At 31.7% G+C, this 24,422-nt stretch overlaps 1 protein-coding gene across 1 annotated transcript in view; it reads right to left on the reverse strand.

Moving 5' to 3' along the window:
- LOC108910438 (trace amine-associated receptor 1) overlaps positions 1-24,422 on the reverse strand; it is a 112,609-nt gene that overhangs the window by 81,865 nt on the left and 6,322 nt on the right. Inside the window, exon 4 of the mRNA XM_023453936.1 lies at positions 10,600-10,716. Coding sequence (XP_023309704.1) covers positions 10,600-10,716 — 117 coding nt within the window. The remainder of the gene's footprint in view (positions 1-10,599; positions 10,717-24,422) is intronic.

Below are 24,422 nucleotides of genomic sequence, written 5' to 3' on the forward strand. Positions count from 1 at the left end.
ATAAAACAAAATCGTACGTGTGGGGTAAACCTTTAACTTTTCATTTTCGAGCGCGAGCTCCGCTCTTCGGCGCTTGTATACTATTAGAAATATGCAACAGTAAATTTAAACAATTGTTTACTTAAAGTTAAAGGTTTACCCCACACGTACGTTTTTGTTTTATGTTGATATGTTGAATAATGTACGAGTATGGCTAACAGGCGCAAAATGTTAAGTAGCTTAGGATCTAAACGATGAAAATATATTTTCTTAAATTGTAGATAATTATGCTGGCTAATCTACCGTAATGGAATATTTTATAAATATACATAAATATACGTCCAAAAATTAAAAAAAACGGTGACGTATAAAACCTTACCAAAACTGCAAAAATGAAGATACTTGAATTTTGCAAATTGCTTTTGTTTTCTCCATATCTACACTATGTGTGTACCAAATTTCAAGTGTCAGCAAAGCTTCGAACAAATTTGGCAAAGTTTCGAGTTTCAGATGCCGATGAATGTATAACACTTTATAGAACAAAAAGTTTTGCTCTCCTGATTTTCGGCTTTAGCGTCATTATTGTATATATATTGAATTACAGTTTTCGAAAGTTTTATGACTTTTTGTTTATAATTGACATTTTTACAGCAATTTTAAAAAATTGACGTTTTATACGGTTTTTTCAATCTTACGGCATTTTTATTGCAAATTTCGTAATCGGACCACCGCCATTTTGTAGCTATTTTTAGTACGAACAAAATCATGTCCTAAGCATTTTTTCGTACAAAGTCATCCCGCTGAGTTATTTAAAGGAAACTACTAAAAAAAATTTTTCACGATTAAATTGTTAATAACTTTTTTCCTGATAAAATACTTTATCAGCAAATTAGCCTGCTATTATACTCATCATTTAAAGCAGGCCTGTCTAGTTATTTCCGGGTTATCAAGGTTTGACACAAGGCCGAACCTCTACCAACTGGACTAATTTAGGTGATAGATTATTTGGTGACGTTCTAAGTAAAGTACGTTTTTTATTAGAATCGAAATAGAATTTGTATAGCGTGTGTATTTTGTATTTGTATATCGAATCGTGTTTTATTAAATCAAAATTTATAAACGGAAAAAAGCACATTTGTCGTGTTTTGGAGCTGACTGAAGACACTGTATTGTAAATATTCAAAGAGTTTGGATCATATGAGGTCAACTTAAACAGTTAACAGCAGAATAAACATACAATATTGCGGAAATGTAGTCAGGAGATTGACTTATAAATCCAGCTCCTCGATCAATCACTCCCTTAAACTTTTCGGAGAATCTCCCTGTTCCCGCCGCCACTTTGACCGATCATCGAAATAGGTAGGCAGCTGACCACCAGATACTTCAGGAAACAAAAGCGGATTAATCTATCTTATAGGTTCAAGTCAGTAGCCCAAGGAATTATTATCCATAGGTGAGTCATTAAGATTCTTCTGAATCTAATAACTTCCTTTTAAATTTTCACCAGTACATTAATCTTTCTAGCCGGTATGTCCGACTCGCAGTGGTAATTCTAAAACTTTTGAATGCTTATAGAGCTTGTCTATGATCTTCCATAAACAGAACTATTTGTCCAACATTTGAATAATACTGACCTTATAGAAGACACTCAACAGGGAACTTATTAAACGTAACCTAAGCAAGAACTCCTTTCTAACAATTCGGATACTGTAAGTAAGTAAAATGTCTTCTAATGTTGAATGAAATGTCAATCTCTAGACATATAGCGACCATTTAGTTTTTCTGTCACTAATTTATTCATTCATTGAGCTGTTCTAAATAAATAAATTACTAAAAATAGGTAAACCACATCCGAGGCAAGCCGCTGACCTATTTCCTTGGCAGTTTTATCGAATCGTCGATGGCTCCTTCTGTGGTTTTTATATTGCAGAAACTGATCGCGAGGCTGTCATAGCCCGAGAATATCGTCCTGAAAACTCGCAAAGACCTCAGTCGACCGGCGATGCTATCAGTGTTTTATTACGTACCAGATTTATAACTATGATTATAGGGCCATAATGCGCTATGGTGGTGCCGTCGTCGTATAGAACTTCGAACCGAGGAGCAACACTCGCATAATTTGTTATTCAGCGAGCTGGGTTAACACATGGAAATTTATTTACATATTCGGATGGAGATACTCTTTCAACAGGGCGTTTGATGGGAGTTCATCGATATAAATGATGTTTATGCTGCCTGAGATTTGATTTGATTCCGAAGACATTAACATCCATTTTCATATATAAAGCGGTGTAAAGTTCAGGATATTACCCTTTACTTAAATTCTTTTACTTGTTTATAATACAATTTATAATTTATCGCATTGTTTTAACCCTTAAAAACTACCCTCAATGACAAAACATAAAAAATGGCTTTTAAATTATTTAAAATGGATTATAATGCCTTCCTAGTATTTATCTGGTCATTAGGTTTCTTAACATATAAGCCTATACATAGATGAAAAACCTCAATCTTTTTCATTTTCTATAAGCTTCATTTTCTTCGTGACGTTTTTTTCATAGAATGTCTAGTTTCCGAGTTTTCCAGAAAAACTACTAAAAACGTCTTTTTTTCATAAAAAAAATGTACATTTTCAATCACTAATATCGATTTATCGAAAAATGTTCACACGATACTCTTTGCTTAAAATTGATTGCTATATCGATTCCTGGGGTTATTTTCCATACTTTATTTTTCACCCCCTAGAAGGAGTGGCTTCACCCTCTGGGCTAAAGCGCTCATCGACACTATATGTTCGTGTTGGATTTTATCTACTTGCAAGTAATTTAAACGATTTTTTTCCTCCACTTTTATATTATTAATATTTATTGATTTATTTTCATGTTTTTCCTTATATTTTTGTTGACAGAATCAAGTGGCTATAAAAGGATTATCTCTTGAAAACAACAACAATCGTCAAGTTTACAACTGACGATAAAAAACAGGCTAATGTAAAGAAGTGATAAATCTAACTAGGATAATGATGAACTGTTTGAAAGTCTCAAGAAGCTTTTAAAACTCCCCTAAAGCTTATTGTTTGTTTCCTGGAAAGTTCTGATCCAGGACTTTATTTCAGGAATAAACAGCTTCAGATTATTTTTATGTCAACTGCCATACGTGACCATCCTAACTATAATTGACAAAATTGATAGAACCTTTAGGTCCTAGTATAGTATTAGTACTGGAATATCTAAATAAGGCGTATTCAGCGAATAATGATGTAGAAATTGCGCTGATTGGCTCTTTCAATTCACACAAACACCAAGTTTCGAACTTCGATGATCTATTCAAATTAAATATTTTGATTGATACGCTTGCAGCAACACACTGGAGTAGTATGCTGTAAATCTATTAACTGCAATGCAAGTTACCACTGCAGAGAAATAAACTCGGTAGAAGTTTACTCCGCGGTAAAATTAATGCTAGAATCAGTTTGTTTGTATGTTACATCTACACTAAATCTTCATTTTGTTTGCATATATACTGCACAGAACTGAGAACTAGACGCTGTGTCATATTGCAGTAGTAACAAATATCAGAATATTTCGTTCTGATTCATAGATATATTTAATAATTTGTATCTCACAAATGAATTTTATTTCTTTCCATGTTAAGAACTTTCTTTTTGTTCTACAGACTGATATAAAATACAATATAATTTTTGTTAAAGTTTCAATCTTTAGCCTCCAATTTCTCGTTAACCCTTAGCTTTCTAGAACGAGGAGTAAAATTTGTGCGCAATTAAAGTAAAACGGGAACGACGTCGGTAACTCTCTAACGTGGTTCGCAAAGTGGGAATGTTATTAAGCTGTAATTATTAAGTGAGCCAAAACCAGGAATGTTTAATTAGGGCGTTTGAAGAAAAATATTTGCTTCACGGATAGCAAATATTTTCTAATTAAAAATGGCCGTTAAGACCGACTTGATATGGAAGTTCGCGATGGCAGATTTAATGGAAGTTTGTAAACAACCTTAATAAAATCGGCACGTGTTGCTACCCATAACTATAAAGTTTTAAATTAACTTAGATATAGATCAATGTAGACTTTAATATCGTCCGAACTGGGAAAAGTTTTAAAAATACAGTATCTAATTATATCGAGAATATACAAGGTGTTTTATGAAGAACTGTACATATTATAACGGTCACATAACACATTATTTGAATGGATTTCCTTCGTCTTGAAATGCTCTATACAATAATGAAACAATTATTATCAACCCAATCATAAAAATGAGGTAAATCCATGTTACTAAATAATTTTAATTTTACGTAATCTGTAATTGTTTAAATTGTTACTATATACCCAATAAATTGTTTACCGGAAGATGAATTCAAAAATAAGTAACGTAATAAATCGGCTTTTGATTATTTGCTCGTTATTAATGGTGACTGCCAAATAAAAATTAACTTCATATACAATTATAACGAGCGTTCAAATAAAAACGTGGTCGAAGTTAGCTCTGACACATTGGACTCAACGAGCTGTATAGCAGCTGTCAGTTTCAATAACGTTAATGACTATATAACTTTATTCTAAAGAATAATCGTGATAACAATAACAAACAATTAAATGAGCTGCGGAAAGTGTCCCCCTCCTTGTTATAACAATAAATTAAAGCAGCTGCTGAAAGTGTCCCCCTCCTTGTTCCAAGCACTTTTCACACCTGTTCCTCAAAGAATTAAAGACATTTTCTAAGATGCTCGGGGTATTGTTCATTTCACTAATCTTGTCTATAAGTCGAGCCTGCAGATGGTTTAAATCAGGAATAGGCAGTTCAAAAATAGTGTTTTTAAGGTAAGGCCACAAAAAGAAATCACACGGTGTAATATCACATGACCTCGGTGGAAATTCATGTTCAGCATTGAGACTTATTAGTCGATTTTGGAAAACTTCCCTCAACATATTCATCGTCTCGCCTGCCGTATGTGCCCTTGCGCCATCTTGTTGAAAGTAAAAGTATGTAATTTCGTTTTTTTCCAGCTGGTTAACAAAAGGAGCGATAATTTCTTCTCTATACCTTTGCGCAGTAAGAGTACCATTAAAAAAATAGGTCCATAAATCCTCCTTCGATTGAGAGCACACCAAACTCTAATTTTTTGAGCGTGTAGAGGGCCCTCGACAAAAAAGTTATCTGGTTTTTCAGAAGACCACATTCTCATATTCTGTGAGTTTACGTAACCACTTAAATGAAACCAGGCTTCATCAGAAAAAAAGGTGATATTATGTAGTTTACCGTAGTTGTTTAAAAACCATTCACAAAATACAGCCCGTCGCGGAAAATCAACTTCATGAAGTTCTTGCTGACAAGTTAAACGATAGGAGAACAAACGCAAATCTTTTTTTAACACTGTGTGGCAGGTACTGATACTCCCACCATTTGTGATAAAACACGTACAGAAGTTCTTGGCGCATTTTCCATTATTTGTTGGACATTTTCTTTTAATTCTTCAGTCTGCTTTGTAGGTCGGCCGCTTCCTTCTTTTCTTGTTACACTGCCCGTTTCACGAAAAACATTAACACAACGCTGAACTGCACTTTGAAAAATTTTGTACTCAACAACGCCGGGAAATTGATTTTGAAATTCTATGAAACATTCCTCAATAGAATACTTCCATATTCCATCAATCTTGCGTCCATTTCTAAAGTAGGACTCTATGATAAACACTTTTTGTTCTCGAGAAAACACCATTTTAAACGCTTTTTAAAACGAATATATTCAAATTGATAGCGGCGATATAGCGCTTTGACAGATGACGTTTAAGTTCATTTGCTATACGCTACGTCCTACGTCCAAATTTTCAGAACCAACTTGACCAGGTTTTTATTTGAACGCTCGTTATAATACTGATTGCATGCACTGCAATGACATCAAAGACTCCAAAAACCAGCATATTATTTTGCTGGCTCGCACAAAAGCAAATAATCTTCTCCAGAAAGTAATTAACGAACTGCTTTTTCGACATGATATTTCCCAATAGACGGTAAATTATTCGAATAAAAACTTTGCTGTGCTTTGATATCCAACAACTGTGGTTATTAAAATGAACTTCACTACCACATATATCGGCGAAATTGACTGAACCTTTAAGTTGGATTCTTTAGAATCTACTCTGAAACTTAAATTGACTTTGTACTAAACAGAACCATAACGGGAAAGCTTTAGGACGACCAGGGCTTTGCTATTTGTCCGTCTGAGAAATACCAACTCTACAAAACTTTTGAAAATTGTTAAGCGCTTAATAAATGCATGTAAATTTATTTATTTAGAACTTTTAGAACTTAACAAACACAAGACTTTATTTTTTTCACCCCATTAAAAAAATACTGTTGTTTATTGTTATTGTATACATACCTCAAACTAATTTATTCAATTTCTTTATTTCCATTAGACAATTTACAAATTGTATTGGAATTGTCAATCAAAGTGTAAAAGCTACATAAAATTGGTAAATACTAATCACACAAAATAATACTTTAACGAACAACAAAGACACATATTATACATCAAAGTATTCGTTAACATCACAAAATCCTTTGTATACTAAATGCTGCTTTAAGCGCTTTTTAAATAGTCCAGTCGATGAGCAACTTTTTAGTTCAGAAGGCAACTTATTGTACATTTTAAGACCTAAGTAATTGGCAACATTTAACCTACAAGCAAATTTTGATTTGTATATTATACTGATTATTAAGCATTAAATAGTAATACAACCCCAAAATTTCCTGATTTAATATTAAATCGTTTTGAAGTTATGAAATAAAAACTATTTCCTGAGTTACCCCTTCAAGGGGCTGTATCTCCCTTAGCGGCCGCCACTGACAAAAACTACTAAGGTTTTCATCATATTCCGACATGTTTTACATACTCTCCAATTTTGAGTACTTATTTCGTAAACACCTTGTATATCTAGACTATCGCAATTCCTATTACAATTTTACCGGAAAATGGTAGATAATTAAAATGTAATATAAAATTTTGACACTTTTTTTCACCACAAAAAGAGGCACGTATTTAGTTATTACTGTTATTAGTTTGTTTGATATTCTTTGAACCTATTAAATACAATCCATACATATTTCTTGACATCAAAAATTATTATAAGAAAAAAGGAAGTCTGTCATGTGAAGTGTTTCAGGATTAAGTCCACAAACTTCCAAGGACATATTCCTCACGTAAATATAAGTAAAAACTATTTTATAAACTTTTCGAAATAATCTTTAAGATTGAGAATATTAACGATCTCGCAAAACTATAGTAAAACTTTAGTAAAATCTTTGCGTTATTTCTCCACCATATTTTTTATCACTTTTGTGTTCTTATGTTTGAAATCGACAGCAATTTGTATATAATAGGAGTTTCACCTCACATAGTTTTCCAGTATTATTCGGTGTTCCACAAGGATCAATCTTGGATACATTCCCATTCCATTTATTTATCAACAACATTGTCAAAAGTTTAAATGTACTTCATCTTTTATATGCGGATGAGATAAAGACTTATTTAAATATAAAAACTGTACAGGACTATATCGTGCTACGTCTACAACCTTAATAGGTTGAATCTCTTGTCTGGGTTAAATAAATTACCCGTAGTTATGTAATATACCTGACAAACTATAATTCGTGAATGTGTTAATTAAGGATGAGCTAATATGTGGCAATTTCTACTGTTTTGTGATAATTTGTATTATGCATTTCTCTCACACCGTATTGGTGTCTGTATTTAAATAAATAGCTAAGTGAATAAGAACTCAGTTATCTGTATTTCCTATTTCACTTTTCACTGGCGTTCATTTCAATTCACTGCGTATTAAGGGATGAGAAAGAGCAACCGGCACGGAATCCATCAAAAACCAACTACACCCTGCGCAAACATTTCAGTATAGTTGACCCGACAATCGAAAACATATCAGGTAATGCGACGGCAAACAGATCAACACTTAACAAAACATTATCCTGTTCGATGCAGCGATATACCACCGGAGAAATCTAGGCTACAAAGTTCTCAGATTTTGTGGCGCCCTCTGGTAGGAAAAACAGCGGGCTTTGTAGTGGTATATCTCCCTGGATCGTGGAAATGTCGCATTGCATGATGGATGGACCATTTCCCATCGATAAGGATGCCATGGTCGGACTGGGAGATTATGTGCTGTAATTTCCATGTTAGTATACTGCAAGATACAAACTAGGGAAATGAGTTCGACTTACGGTGTGTCCCGATGCTGATTTCAGAAAAAAATTTATTCTGCTTGAGATACACAACCTGATAAATTTTTACAACCATACTTTTTTTAATAGTTTTGGTTTATTACCCAAAAATATTACAAAAAAAAAAGATTAGTTAACATTTTTGATGATTTAGAATAACAAAATCACATCAGACTAAAATGTGTTTCTATTAATCAACCATAAACAATGAGTCAATGAATTAAATATAGTATATTGTTATATTAGGATTAAAGTTACTTTTGTGGCGAGGACATTTTGTATTTGCGAGGCGAAGCGTAGCGAAGCCAAGCGGATGCAAAATTGAGAGACAAGACAATACTTTTGTTGCTAAGATACCATTTTTTTCTGACAGTCAAAAAACGTCGTAGTTTTGTAGCGGTTGGAGAAAAATATTGAGTTTTAACAATAAAACTTAGTTAAATTTTTAATGCTTTCATTAAAACATTTTCCCCTGAAAATCCCGAACGGAAGACAGAAACTTCGATGTTCCTGAACCTTATATTTTATATTTAGCAAACAACCGAAGTAATCTACAGCGTTACTTTATACCTACACCGAATCTCCCGCAATGAATTTTTTCTCAGCACTTTAATTGTATTAGTTTGTAGCCGAGGCCTTTTCGGACTTACTTTTTAGCTCGAGCCAAATTAAAAGATATAAGCCGAGAGCTTAATGAGTTTACAATTTCAAGTGTGCAGCTTAACGACCTTTGACGTTATCGGATTACATCGGTTTTTGGGATAATTGAACGTTAATGATCTTAATGGAAATTTTAGGACTGGGATTTGAATGGGAATCAAGCCGGAGTCGATTGCTGGACTGATATATTAGTTTTTTTCCCTGCCTTAGTGTTCTAACCAATTAGATAACTAATTTTATCAGTTTGCACCAGTTACAGAGTGTTGAAAAAAAAAAATCAAATATAATTCGGTAGTTCTATTTTGAATACTATTGAAATATTGGAGAAATGTGTGTCCATTCTTCTGCTTTTGGCTTAGAAATTCTGCTGTTTTCATTGACAATTCCTATTTTTGTCACTGGTTGACATATTTGTATACCAATTTTATTAAACTACTTACCCAAATTTCGAGGCTGTACTTAAAATATCTTCAGAAATATCTGAAATATATTATATTTTCCTTAATCTTTAACATCCTGCATCTCAGAAACCAGAATTTAAAAACTTATTTAATACTTTCCAACAACAGAACAGTTTATTTCAAATAGTACTAAGTAATCAAGCAGAGCACTATAAATGTCTAAAACTATAGCCAGAATAATTATGCCTTCATATAATACCTGAAAGTTGTCATAATTTATTTTCATTTGATAATTCTATACATCTCCCACGACTAATTCTTCTCGATCTTACACTGAAGTGGATTTTCACGTAATAAATCGGAAGATTAAACATTATACCCATTTCGTGAAGCGAAAGCTATTTTCTCGGGGATCTTTATATAAAAAAAAGATTTAGCGGATGAATCGCGTGTATGATTTATATACTTCTTTCTCTGCGGTTAGCCAGTGGACTTCGAATAGGCCTCACGCCATAAATTTCGTAATATAAATTATTTCGGACCCGCTACGTATCTGAGAGGGGTGGGCCAATCGAGCTGATTATAAAGAGGACTAATTTTTTAAAAGGGAATTACAGAAAAAGCCGTTATCAAGAAACAACATTTGTGAATTGTTGTTTATAATATTTTGGAGGAAATATAATTTTTAAATTGAACATTCGCTGTTTAATTCCTTAGAGTATCTGTCCTGAAAAATAATATGCATTCTCCACTGTCAAAATCGAAGGCATTATTAACAATTAGATGCCTACGATATGTAAAAAGTGCAAGGAATGCAATTCCATGGGAGTAATGACTCTACTGCCTACCATTTTCACACTAGAGTACAATATTCTACGCAACAGATTTTGCGCAATTGAGTTCAGATTGTCCAGCACATATTAATTGACCTTTCGATGTCTATAATTTCGTTAGACGTGACAATTTGCCTTATTATAGCCCTCTAAAAGCGATTTATCCCCAATTCTAACATCATAATAAGAGACATCCTCAATCAATATGTCTAGACTTTATTGGCAAGACGTCTTTGCGTTCTAAACGATAACAGCAAAAATTATTTCTCCAGATATAGTGTGTGAGTAACATATTGCGTTCGAAACGGTGGATACGTAGTTAGGCTTCAAAACAGAAAAAGCGTCCAGTACAAAAATATTTTATTACAAAACCAAGTCACATTTTCCTTGTGTACGTTTGCCTGAACTAATTTCTTAACACACCGCATTGTTTCGGGAGAAACAACGGGAATGATAAAGTTAATTAAGTCCTACCTTTTTGCTGGAGTGTTTGTGATATCTGGCGGGATGCAGCATGCAGAGGTACCTGTCCATGGCCATACAGATTAATATCACAGCGCTCTGTTGACTTATTGCGCCCCTCAGCAGCGCCTGAAAGTAAATAAATTTTCATTTACAGCGAGGAGAAAATTCCTTATGAATAGTCGGGAGCGTAGAAAGTCTTAAGGGAATTTTAATAACAATGGTTACCGAAATGCTTTTAAAACTTAAAATTAATTATAAAGAATAATAGCGTTTTAAATATTGTGTGAGATTTATTCGTAAATTTATTTTGAAAGGAAAATAAGAGGAATAGATTGAAATAGATGCTGCAATATTCCATCATCAACGGTCTAATATATGGCATATGGTCCTAAATATTATATTTTAACTTAAAACTATTCAATAAAGCACATAAAAAATATAACGCCGAATTTTAGCATTCTAAGTAATAAATGATGAAAGGGTAACATTTTAATAAGTACCTACTTAATATTTAACAATATAAAAAAATTCACTGGGTGTCAAAATAAGCGTCAATACCGCCACAATAAAAAAAATCTACGGGACTTAATGCATCGTAGTTCTAAAACTTCTCAGATTATCTCGAATAGTAATTAATTTCTACATTTACTTCATTGATTGTCAAAATAGGCGAGCGATTCACCCCTAAATGAAGGTAACCGACTAAATTTTTAAAACAAAAACCTACAGCATGAAACTTTTTTTATTTTATAAATTTAAATTTATATCTGGAAAGTACTCGGAATGACAAACCTATTAGTTCAAAAAACAGCCCTTATACCATTATAGTTTTGCTGTAAATAGGGGCTAACTTTAACGGGTTATAACTCCGAAAATAATGGGCGGATCAACAGGTTTTTTTTTAAATACTCGTCTCCCACTATTTTCAAACCATATTTTAAAATTAAAAAAAAAATAAAAAAAACATTAAATTATTGCAATTGTTTATAAGCCTGAAAATTGCGAAAATGTTTAAACAATCACCACGGCTCACCTAACCGTCCGATTAGAATTTTTCAAAACCCATTTTAAAGCTTGAGAGATCTTCTTTTTGTGGCGAAATTTTCAAGTATTCAAAAGCTTTAGATTTTTAGAAATTTGATTTTGAAAATTTTTTAATTTAAAAAAAATAAAAAATTATTATGTAAAAACTATAGAACCGAATTTTGGTGTGATGATTCTATGCACTAAGAAGTTTAATTGGGAAAAATATGAAGATCCTAGGTATTATTCAAATTGACAAAAAAACTTGCATTTTTTTGCAATTTTTTAAATGATTTTACCGCTTTTTGCAATAACAATAATTATTTTTTCGAATTGCAACTTACTCTATCTTATTCCAAATTTAATTACAAAACCTTTTTTTCCTCTTCCATTTTTGTCTAAAATGAATAGTTGCTAAGTTGTCGACGAGAAATCCAAGAAAAAAATGAATCTTTTTGCTATTTTTTATACTTTTTTGCAATAACAATTAAGCCCACATTTTTTTTTATTTGCATAGAAAAATTATCATTTCTGATGTTATTTAGAAGCCGTTATTTTTTAGTAGCCGATGTTATTTATTTTATGACGATAATTTCAGTATCGTAAGTGAACTTTTTTTTAATATAATTTTTGGCCGGTAATTTTGTCGATGGAATATTGCAATATTTTGTTTAAAAACTAAACAACAATTTCCAATTTGTAGTCCTATTTTTTTGTTATAAATTATATCTCAACTTCCTTTACAAAAATTCTAAACTCAGTTACGGAATCAAAAGAGTTAAATTATTCTCACTGTTTGTCTGTTTGTCAAATATCTGCTTTGATATAAAAATAGGTTTATTTCAACTCATTTGATACTGGCCTAGTTTCCTCTGTAACAAAAGCTTACATATTTATAGAATTGTATTATTTCGATGGAAGTACATGTCAATATCAACTTCAAATATTATAGTTCTGTATTTAACATAGTAAGTGGCATTTCGGTCAACCTCATTTAAAATCGTGTTTTACATATTTTTATTTACTTCAATGTATAAATGAACTTTAAAAATAATCCTAGTTATTTCTAGTTCTATATTTCTATTTTTAGATTTAGTTGGTAGTGATAAAAATAATATAATACTTCGTAACCAACTCTGACATTGCTGACATGTTTCTAATATTTATATCTCGCACTGCAGAGCGTTTTTAAAAAGCATTTGCAACATTTCCCTCAACTGTGCCTTCACATCGCTGTTCGTCATCAAATTTTACACGTTGTTAACCATGATTGATTATATTTTTACTAAATGTAACATCCCCCAAAACGCAACATTTACGGAGATGTATTAATCAGAAGCGGGATACGGAATACTTGACACTTGCGCCATCATGTGGGAGTTATGTGTATAAATATATGTAGCAGGTACTGAAATCCCTAAGATATATCGACAAATCTTATAAAAAGTCTCGCTATACGTCAACTTATGAAATATTTTTAAAATTATTTCTGATCTCATAAATTTAACTAGAAAGATTTTAACACGTAGAACTTAAAAATTTAGATTTTTATTTATAGAATGCAAAATGTTACTTCAAAGAAAATATTTACGATTTATCGAGAATTTCTTTATTGAAGTTTAATCTTTTTTTTAGAGAACCTTAAGCGCGTCTTTTATCCCACCTTTTACTTCTAAATCAGTATAAGAAAAATTTGATTTGAATTCTTTTTAAACTGTAACGAATTTCACCTTTTTATGCTTCTGTCATTCCAATTTCATTAGAACATGAAAGGTGGCTGGTATTTTTACCAGACTGAAAAGAAATGTAATATATTTTCATGCAGCAACATTCTACTAGAATTTCTCTAAAGTGGACATTCTATTGATTTGCTGGACCGACATGAAACTGTTTTTCATGTCCTTTGTGTTCAATTTGGTGCGATAGATCTTTTTTTCATAAAAAAACCGTATACACTGAAATTAATATGTGATATTTCTTTTACTGTACGAAGTTATGTATTTGTGGCATATTTGTTTCTATTTTCTGCTTATTTTATATTTCTTTTACATTGGAAAATACATTATTCAGTTGTATTTTATTATTATTATCCTGTGTATGCTGTGCTATTATTTTTCACCTTATCAGGAGAATGACTTTGAAGATAATTAACAAAATATTTATCGTCTAATGGTTTTATTCTCCACAAATTATAATCACAGGTTACAATTAATTCAATATTACTATTTGTCACTCTATACTGGGTTAATAATAGTTATTACAAAATGGTACATATGTATGACATGATGATTGTTAATCTACAGCGAATGCTATCAAAACGCTACAGGGGCACTTTCCCAACGTCATGCATCAATACAAAGGCAAACGGGTCATTTTCGCAAAAGAAATTGTAATAATCCATCACGAAACTGGTGTCACATGATGAACAGCATTTTAATGAGTTCCTTTCTAAATAGTTTACGTAGTGTGACTACCATTTCAATTTGGAATGTTCCGGATACACAACGCGACGTTTGAAAAATGATCTTTTTTAGGGAATATACTTTGACGACTCGCAACAAACTAGCATGTCATTAATTTTATTCACGATCTAGTTGCACGCTAAAACGATAACCCGGTAGTCGGAATGTGTCATTCATATTTTATGTCCATTTCCGGTATACAGGATCAGCCATTAACAGTAGTCTTTAAAGGAATTTTTAGAAACAATAAAAAGGGTGTTAAAACTGGAACATAAAATGTCTCATTATTTAATGAATGTTTGAAACATCGGTAAAATTTTAGGTAATTTGGTGTAATTTAAATAATGATTTAGTTAACAATTTAGTTGCATTCTAAAAAATTTATAGGTCAACTTACTGGCTTAAATGTATGAAAAATATGTCTCGTTAATCCTAGACTCAAAGCGAGGAAACGAACAAGCAAATTATGTAAATATTGTTCAGCAAGTGGAGCAAGAGTTGAGCGCTTAACCATATATTGTACTACTTATATTTAACACAGGGCACAATGACGCTTTATGTATGCGACTGAACCTAGCTCAAAAGGACACGTAATTTTATTACATTCATATTAAAATTAATCTCAAAGCCTAGTACATACATAGAAGAGAGGAATAAATGGCAAATTTTCAGGATTCGTTTGCCTAAATCAGACAATGGTGTTTTTAATATACATAGCAGTTATACTACTTTGAAATAAAGTGGGTTGCATGCGTACTGTACGGGGTGATTCATAACTTATGCAAAAAAAGGATATATGAGCCATAAAATAAGAGCAACAATTAATTTTATTAATATAATAACAATAGCGGCAAAAGCAGTTAAATTTGTTATAAAATTTTATTTATTTATTTTTTTCATTGCGCAAGATCAGGTTTTACAGTGGACCAGTTTCCAGTGCCGTATAGAAGTGAACTTTTAAATCATTTTCGAAGTGCTCTTTTTGTTTTTTTTTTACAAAACTGTATTTATTTGTAAGGATCCCCTGTTAATTCAAAAAATGTTTTGGATAATTTCTGAATCACGCTGTATTTGTAAACCAACACCATAAATTTTTACCGTTATTAATTAATTAATTGATCTTATGTCAAATGCCTTTAGAAATATATTTATGAATATGGTGTATCTTCAAAAGTGAAATAAAAGTCTTGTACTAACACTTTTAAAGTGACCTTAGAAAAAATTTCCCGTATGATACAAACTTACAAACTACCCTGTATTTAGAATATAACGTTGTATAAACAATCATAATCGATATGACAATTGAACTAAAGTATTTTTACGAATTAAATTTAAACTAGTCAATTCAAATTGAACCATTTTCGTATAATTGTTTCCTTGTAATTTCCTACGCATACGGCTGTACTTTCTTTTGTGATCGAATCCGGCAAGTCAGTGTCCGCGCGGTAAAAAATCTGCGCCCCCATCGGGTCTCTATTGAAACTAATGCCCTACAAATGGCGGCGATTTTTCACTCACAGGCACTGCACCGAAAAATATATCTCGATCTGGATCCTTCTTCATCCGGCGACCGAAGGCAAAACGTGAATTCTCTTAACGGGCAAGAATACATCACTCGGGAATACAAAATAAAAAAGAAGTTATTTTTTACTGCTCATGGCACCCATCTATCTTTGGAGAAAAAAGCTCGACGTCGTTATTTGTTATAGTTTCTTTAAAGGAGGAGGCATTTTCGCCAGCCACTGATGTGACAGTATATCAATAAAACCCCGACGCCGCTTTGCTTCTTCATACAGACGGAAATTGCATTTTCGACAAGGACATCGTTTAAATTTTAAATAATATTATACAGGGTGAGGTGTACTCAACACTCAATGCAAAGATGCGAAAATCTCGACTCATATTTATATCTTTTGTCGATACTGAAAAGTTAAAGGGGGTTCGGGTCTTTTTAGAACACCCTGTATATACATATACTCCAACATTATTTTTACCCTGTAGACGAATATTATCAATAATATCTGGCGTGGTTAAGTTTTTATCTTTTCTAATGGTATTTGCTATTTTATTTTATTTTTTATATTTATGTAAAACATTTTTCTTGTAGGTCCAAACATACTTATGATGACTGTATCATGTGTAGGTAGTGATTTAATATATTATACATTTGTACTGTGATTTGCTACACGTATATCTGTCATGATACATTCAAAATACAAGTCTATGATTTTTTAAATTCACTTATAAAATTATTTATTTATTTATTTATTTAATAAATTAGCACAAGAAAAATACATAATTTAAAGAATAATAGAAACAAACTATACCTATAACATAGTTCTGAACCTTTTAGAATTGAAAAAAACGTTGTGTTAGTAGTTGCTTTCACAGCCAACTCTGATAATTCGAAAGTGTAATGAAATTTCTCAAATTCTTAAATATTTATAAATGATGAATTTTATACTGAAGCAAATGACGAAAATCTTATGTTTATGTTAAAAATTCAAACTGAGAGTGTAAAATAATTTCGCTGTTAAAATGTCACTCTGTTTACCGAAATCTTTGTACCGACTGTGAGTATCGAAAACACTCACCCTGTACAGTCTCAAAGCCTCCGTAGAGTGTCGTCTCTTAAGTGAACAGTTGAATGCTGCTGTCTGGGTGAAATGTGACGCTAATGTTTCTTGCTATCTTAATAAGAGTTCAGGGAAACGAAGTAGCATTTATATACGTGCTAACACAAAGATAAAATGTATTCCGTTTTGAGTTGCATTGTTTTGAAGTATTGATAAAGGTACGTGACGCTAAAGAAGATAAAATATATGTGTTCCTGCCTTTGAGGCACTGCATCTCTATATTTAGTTCATTTTAGTAAAGTACATCGAGTTGTATTGAAAGAGACGTTATTAAATAAAATACCTCGAAGAGCTATGTCAAAAATGCTTTTAATAAAAATCTCATAACTTTACACAACAAATTTAATTGTGAAAAATGTCTTAATATCACCTAATAGAAACTGTTTCTTATTTATGTTATTATATTACTTTTTTATAATCGAATAAAATACTTCCAAATATTTAGTTCAAATATTCGCTCAATATTTGAAACATCAGTTAAATTTAATGTAAATGTTTAAATAAAAATATCATACCCTAAGAAAAACCCTCCAATTAGACTATAGTACCTTTTTAATTGAATATTGAATATTACCCACAAATAAAAAAGATTTTTACACATGTATACTTCTGATAAATGATTACATCAATTATGATTAAGAGTGTTTATTAAACTTTAAAATTCACTTGCAGTAACTCTTCATATTACTTGTTACTATGATCCAATTAATTGTGGTTAGTAAATAGAATTATTGAAACACTATTGTCACAATTATGTGTATTCCTATACAGAGAGATAGTTAAAGCAAGTAAACATATTGCTGTCGTAAGTCGATCTCTTTTTATCCAGCCAATTTGCGTTATATAAACAACGACGAGGTGTTCTCATGGTGTACATTTTTAGAATAATTTCAAGTCGATATCATAAGCCATTAGGCCGGTGTGGTGTGTAGACTTTATGGTACTTTTGTGTACGTAGTTTTGATTATTACTGAAAACCATGAGAAATATACAAAGATAATTTATCAAGCCCACACCTTGTTGCATCTCTTTTTGATTAAAATCAAAACGATTACAATGCTGGCTCACTGATATTCATTAATTTGATTTTACGTCATATTTCATTTATCACTATTGCTGTAATAAAATATTTATTTTATATTTGTCGCGTGACATTTACATTTTACATATAAAATGCTATTTTGTATTATTTATTTATTTATTGTAAAATAAACCGTTGTTCATTAACTGTCATGTCGTTTGGAATTTGTATAGAATGAAAATTATATACAAAATATGAAAAAAGTTTTAATAAATTTATATTTTATTATTAGCTCTGATATATTTACTTTATTTTCTTCAATACAAACAATTTTGCTTTTCCCACACTTCATGGGTAAATCAAACAAAAGACAAAATCCTTGTAGAAAGTGATATTTTGGCAAGTAATTACAATAAATTACATTATTTAACTAATTTAGTCATAGTTTAATTCACAGGTCAACAAGGGTCAAGAAGCAGACATACCATCTATTCTTTAAAAAAAAATACATATAATTTAAAACTCACTTTGAAAATTTGAATAATTCTACATTTTTCTAATTTTCACCCCCAAGAACGGCGGTGACAACATTTTTAAAATTATGGCGATGTTTCGCATGGTACTTAGCTATGTCTTGTACACATTTAGTTTCGCTCAACTCACTCGGTTTCAAAAATACAATACCTATGTACGTTTTCAGGTTCCCTCTTTCGAATGCCGTTGAGTTTGCTCAAATATCTTTTTCTTTTTAGTTGAGATATCACATGTTGAAATTTCCAAGTTTATCAGTTTCTTAATATGCGAAAATCTGCTAAGGATCCCTTAGACGTCAACAGTTGATTGCAGTTTAGAAATTTCATACTCAGAAACCTTCAATACGTACGAACTCAAACTCACAAACTCCAAATCCACAAACGCACAAATCCCAAATCCACAATCCCTAAACCCACAAACCCCAATCCCACAAAACCCGAACCTACAAACTCCAAACTTACAAACCCCAAGCCCATGCACCAACTCCAAACCCAAAAACCGTATGGGTATGAAGTTTCTGAATTGCAATCGACTGCTTGATGTCTAAGGGATCCTTAGTAGATTTTCGCATATTAAGAAACTGAGAATCTTAAAAATTTCAACATGTGAAAAAAAAAGATATTTGAGCAAACTCAACGGCATTCGAAGGAGGGAGCCTTGTACTTTTAGATTGAATGTATTAGTTTTTTCAAACAGAATAGATGGCATACTACATAACCTCAAATATTCTGCTGCCAGATTCGGATTCAACGCACCTAAATCCTTCGGAAATGTATATTCAAGTTCCTGCTTCCAAAAAAAAGTTAAATTTTGTTGGTTTGTATTATTATAGCAAAAAAATTTAATTAATGTTAGTAGCCTCAGTTAGATGGCTTGTTCACTTATGACTACCGACTGGCTGTTAGGAATTTTATTTTAGACGCTGCAATAAAATTGTTTATCTGTCGTCTATTGTATACAACTTTTTTGTAAAGACAATTGAATGTTCATTTACCACTATTTCATTTTTTACAAAATTAAATCAAAATCTTGTTCTAGTAAATAGTAGTTAGTTCTTAATATGAATTTTTATGTCAATTATCACACTCGAACCCACATATTGTGGCCATCATTATTAGAAAGTCTGTATTTTCCAGCTCAGCTAAAAAAATATATACCGAACGAATCCAGCCATTTCGTGATAATAACCGTTCCGCTGTACCTCAATCACGGCCCATTCCGACCCATTAGGTCCTACAAATGGAACAAAATGCACCGAAAGTCCGTTAGCGAGTCACCACTCTGACGTTGATGTATACCAACAGAGCACTTAGCTAAAATTCACCTACACGGGAGGATGAAGATGGTCACGTCATTAAAGGTATTTGCCATAACCTTTGCAGCGCGTTTCGGCAATTGGGATCGTTCGAGGTTCCATTAGAGAGCGCTGGTTTCGGAGGTAAGTAGTTAGACAAGGAGTTTATAGATTTGTAGAGGATTTTTCTGTAGTAGACAGAATACAATGTTGAAACTTACTGAGTATCTCTGGAATCGCCACCGGGCTAGATACTACATAGAAAGGCAGTAAATTACATTTTATCCACTTCCTTGTCCCGTTAGTATGGACAAATGTTTAACTGAACTTATTTATTTTTCTTGATTCTTAATTTTATCTGTTTTCTTTTTATGAAAGGACATTGTGGCTATGATGTGTGTATTAATTAATAAGTGCGAATAAACATAATAAAATGGCTTATTAATACAATAATAATGAACTTGATGACAAACAACAATGTATGAAAAAGCTGATTAAAACCAGTGGCTCCAAAAAAGGTTTCTTCGTATCAATGCGGTGAGTAAATATTAAAAAAGTATATTATATTATGCAAATAAAGTTTTGTACTTTGATTTTTTTTAACTATTTGAATATGCTCTAATTTGTAAACAGAATTTTTCATAAATAAATCGAATTTTCACTGGCGCATTCACCATTTTCTTGAAACACTATGCTAACGTCGACTTTAACTAAAGTTTACTAATTACCATAATAACATATTCTTTCGACATACTTTGATTCTTTTATATAGAGGGTGGTTAGTTTTAAGTTGATTTAACCGACATTTGCATAAATCAGAAAGAAAAAACGACTCATTTCGTTTAACTTCTTGGACTAGACTAACCATTCCTAATTTCTCTTTTGGTTTTATGTAATTACTTTTCTATTTGGTTGATCTAAAGCTTACTAAAGTCAGATTGAGAAGCTGCGTTTTAATGTCTAAGAAATTTTGAAAAAATTACAATTATGTCACTTTGTGTGGCGTCCTGTAGGTTTTGCCACAGACATATTAAATTTATTGTGTTATTTTAGGTAATAAATTGTTATATTTTAGGAACGATGAGAGGGATGTAAAAAATATTTACAATAAATATACAGCGTGTCTTTAACTAATTTTAAGATAAAAACTTCATATGACTTCCGGCTTGGTTCTTGAGATAGAGTCAAAAAAAAAATTAAATATGCCGAGAAAATACTGGAAACTAGGCATTTTTTTTCATACATATTTTTTCTTACTGAAAACGGAGCAATGAAATTTGATAAATGTATCCATATGCTTTGTCTGTTGAAAGTAAAAGTTTTAATTTCCTTTCATGGGAACTATGATTCAGTTAAATTAATTAAGGAATTGACGATTCTAACAAAATCGGTTGAATCAAGAAATAACCAATAACCATCAACTGGAAATTTTACACTCCAATTAATCAAAAAAACTTTTCAAATTTAATTGAAATATTTTCATAAGAAAATTAAACAGTAAATTTATTTTTGAAGACCTATAACACATTTTTTCGATTTTCACCAAACAAAACTACACTTGAAGTAAGCCCATTCGCTTCCGAATACCCTGTATAATAACTATTAATAAATTACGTCCTTTCCAATATAGTATTTTCTTTTTTTTTTCCCCAGAGAATATCTGCTTTGGAAATAACGTCTTCACAAGCAAGAAGTGACCAACCTAGCTTCTGGCATACCACAAGGAGAAATATTTTAAAACCATTTCGTTTGTTTTGACAGTCCAAACGCATTTTCAGGAAAACTACTATTTCCGCACAACTGAATTTTCAACGGTTAGAATACGTCTTCCCTGAGGTGAACCTCATTTAAATACGGGACATTAACAAATTCCTTTGTGAAGTACTCGAACTCGTCTGCTTTAATGTTCTGCGAATATCGGTATTAGTTAATTGATGTCGATGGGCTTTTTGAATTATTGTTGTTCAGCCTAACGCTAAGTGGTGCTGTAACTTGTTTATTACCATAATAATCTACAGAAATGGCACATCCAGCCTAATAAGTTATTGTTTGTTGCGTAGAAATTCGTTTAGGGCGTTTTTTTAAGTGTGATTTGTTGCAATTTCGTTAAGAGGGTATCTACCTTAATCCTTTAATGTTTTTAAATATTAAATTTTACTACTCTTACTATTTCAGAAATATAGTAATATATTTAGATCGTAAATATGATGATATGATATTATTAAAAAAAAACATCAAATTTGATAAATAACGACAAAATTTAAAATTTTAAAAATTTACTGGATAAATTAGCAAAAGTATTTACATTACATTCGAAATTAATCAGTTTTAACTTGCAGTAAAAAATGATATTTAATGAAAATTGAAATTACTCATCTGCAAATATATAACATTTAATCGAACAATAAATTCAGGTCATATTAAGTTTAATTTATTAAATATAATTATTGCTATATACGTGTGTTGAAATAATCCACCGTAAAATTGTACAGCTCTCTGTCTAAATACAATAAAAATACTTGTCTATAAATCCATGTCATAAATGGCTTAGTTTTCAAAATGGTGGATCTTAAAAATACTGAAAAATGTTTAAAGATGTTTAACATGAATTAACAAAATTAAATTCTCTGAATTTATATAAATTATATAAACAACTGACTTGAGATAATGGAAGAAGACAAAACTCTCAAAATTTCAACGATTTTGGAAATATATTTTATTGGTAATAATATTTCAATGAAAAAAGAGGTCATATTTTACTTGACGAATGATCCAATTTTGAGTTTTACAACAAACTGTATAGGAAATGATTATGGCTATGCTGAAAATATATTTTTTTACTTTATTGTAAAAGTATTGTTCCAATAAATCCGAAAATTTTCTCTAAAAAATCTTACCAAAAAAGTCAAACAGTATTCTTCGATACTAATAATAGAATATATGTTTTTATATTGAAAATGGTGGTTTGAAATTATAAAGACATGTAAAAACAAACTTTAAGGATTCGTTGTGATGGTGTTTTTTTTGAAAATTGACAGAAAACTTTTTTACATGAAGTTTTGTCACAGGACCATTTTAAGTCAACAAATTACCCAAAATAGTTCATTTTTGGGAAATCGAAACTAATTCGAGATGTGCTCTGCTTCTACTTCAGCTGTTAGGATTTCCGCTAAACGAATATGCCAGAACTTACATATTACCCAGCGGCGCGCGGCGTATCCATTGCAGATTCTCCAACTTCTGCAGGAAATATATTCTCCTCCTCCAGAACGACGGAAGCGGAGGGGTGAAGGAGGGGGAGAAACAAATACGTGTTAGCTCGTGCGGAAAATAATACCAAAAGAAAGCGACAGAGGAAATATTGGGTCGTTTTACATTTATAATTTGTTTTGATATATCAATGAGTAGGTATAATTCAAGTTATAATTACCGTAAATGCCAAATCCTAATACAGACAAGAAATACCGGTAAGTTAACAATATCTGTATGATTATATCTGCAATACTGTATCCTTATATTGTTAAATTGTAACGGGTCAGTATTCACTGAAAATTGAAATAAATGTCTGGTGAATTCAGATGACCACGAAATTTTAATTAGGAATTTTTCAAAGCAATCTATCATTAAGTACCGATATCTATTATATACGGGGTTGTAAGTACACGATTGTAGGTAGTGCATATTTTCTTACACCACATCTACACTGAAAAAAGCAAGCAATCTTACAAGTGTAATTATTATTACAAAAACTCTTGTACTTTTATAATATACTGAATAATTATAATACGGGGTGTTCTCGTAAAAAACGCGAAAAATCATATATACATACATACAGGGTATAAGAAATTTGACTGCCATTACTTCAGTTTTCAAAATACAGCGAGTATTAATTAATATTGGAGTTTCATCACAACGTGACAACAGCTTTGTCCTACGGAAAATACAAATGTAGACAACTGTTATTGTGATACATTTAGTAAACTTCAAGACAATTGTTTTCCAGTTTTTAAATAAATAAAATAAAATATATCGTACGCGAAACGCAAATGGCTCCATCTGTTGTGCTGCTAAAATTTGCCAGATACTTTTGTTGCACGACTGTCGCCAACGGGGCGAAAACAAAATGCTTAAATTGCCAGTACGACAGATGGAGCCATTTGCGTTCCGCGTACAATGTACCTTAAGTCCGAAACTGGTCTGTGCCTGATGGGTTAAACCGACGAACGATTCTAGGTGTTGCACTAGGTGTTACGAATATAATTCAATGCCGGTCGGGGCATATAGTCCGCGGAGTAGTTATTTCTCGCAACACTGGCACAGACAATTTAAAACTATATCGATTTTGTAGTACGAAGATAGTGTTGTGCTTAAATTTTAGTTAGAATTTTAGAAATTATGAATCTCTTAAAACAGGACCTTAACTTTTAATCAGATTATGTATTTGAAAAATATGCAATTAAAGTACCCAAAGACTCACGTCGTCCAAATAATCGTACGTATTAAAAATAATTTAGGTACTTAACAAAAAGCAAAATTCAGTAATTTTTAAACGGACAAGTGCAAAACAAACTACAACATAATATGCTGAAAATGTCCACCGCCATTTTCGATGCACGCACTACACCTTCAAATCCAGCAATCGCTGGAAAACACCTCAAGAAAAGGAAATAGTGATACGCAAAAAACACTGCGACACGGTCGAATCCAGATACCAACTGAACTGCGTACTGGTAGTTGTTGGAAATCTTAGTACCTCGTGATAATAAACCGCCACGCCGTTGTCACATTGCTTGATATGAATTTTATCGAATTTTAAATTTATTACGTTTATTATTTTTCAAAATTAAGCATAAAGAAGTTCA

This window comes from Anoplophora glabripennis, unplaced genomic scaffold (assembly GCF_000390285.2).
Source record: "Anoplophora glabripennis isolate ALB-LARVAE unplaced genomic scaffold, Agla_2.0 scaffold27, whole genome shotgun sequence".
Classification (NCBI taxonomy): Eukaryota; Metazoa; Arthropoda; class Insecta; order Coleoptera; family Cerambycidae; genus Anoplophora; species Anoplophora glabripennis.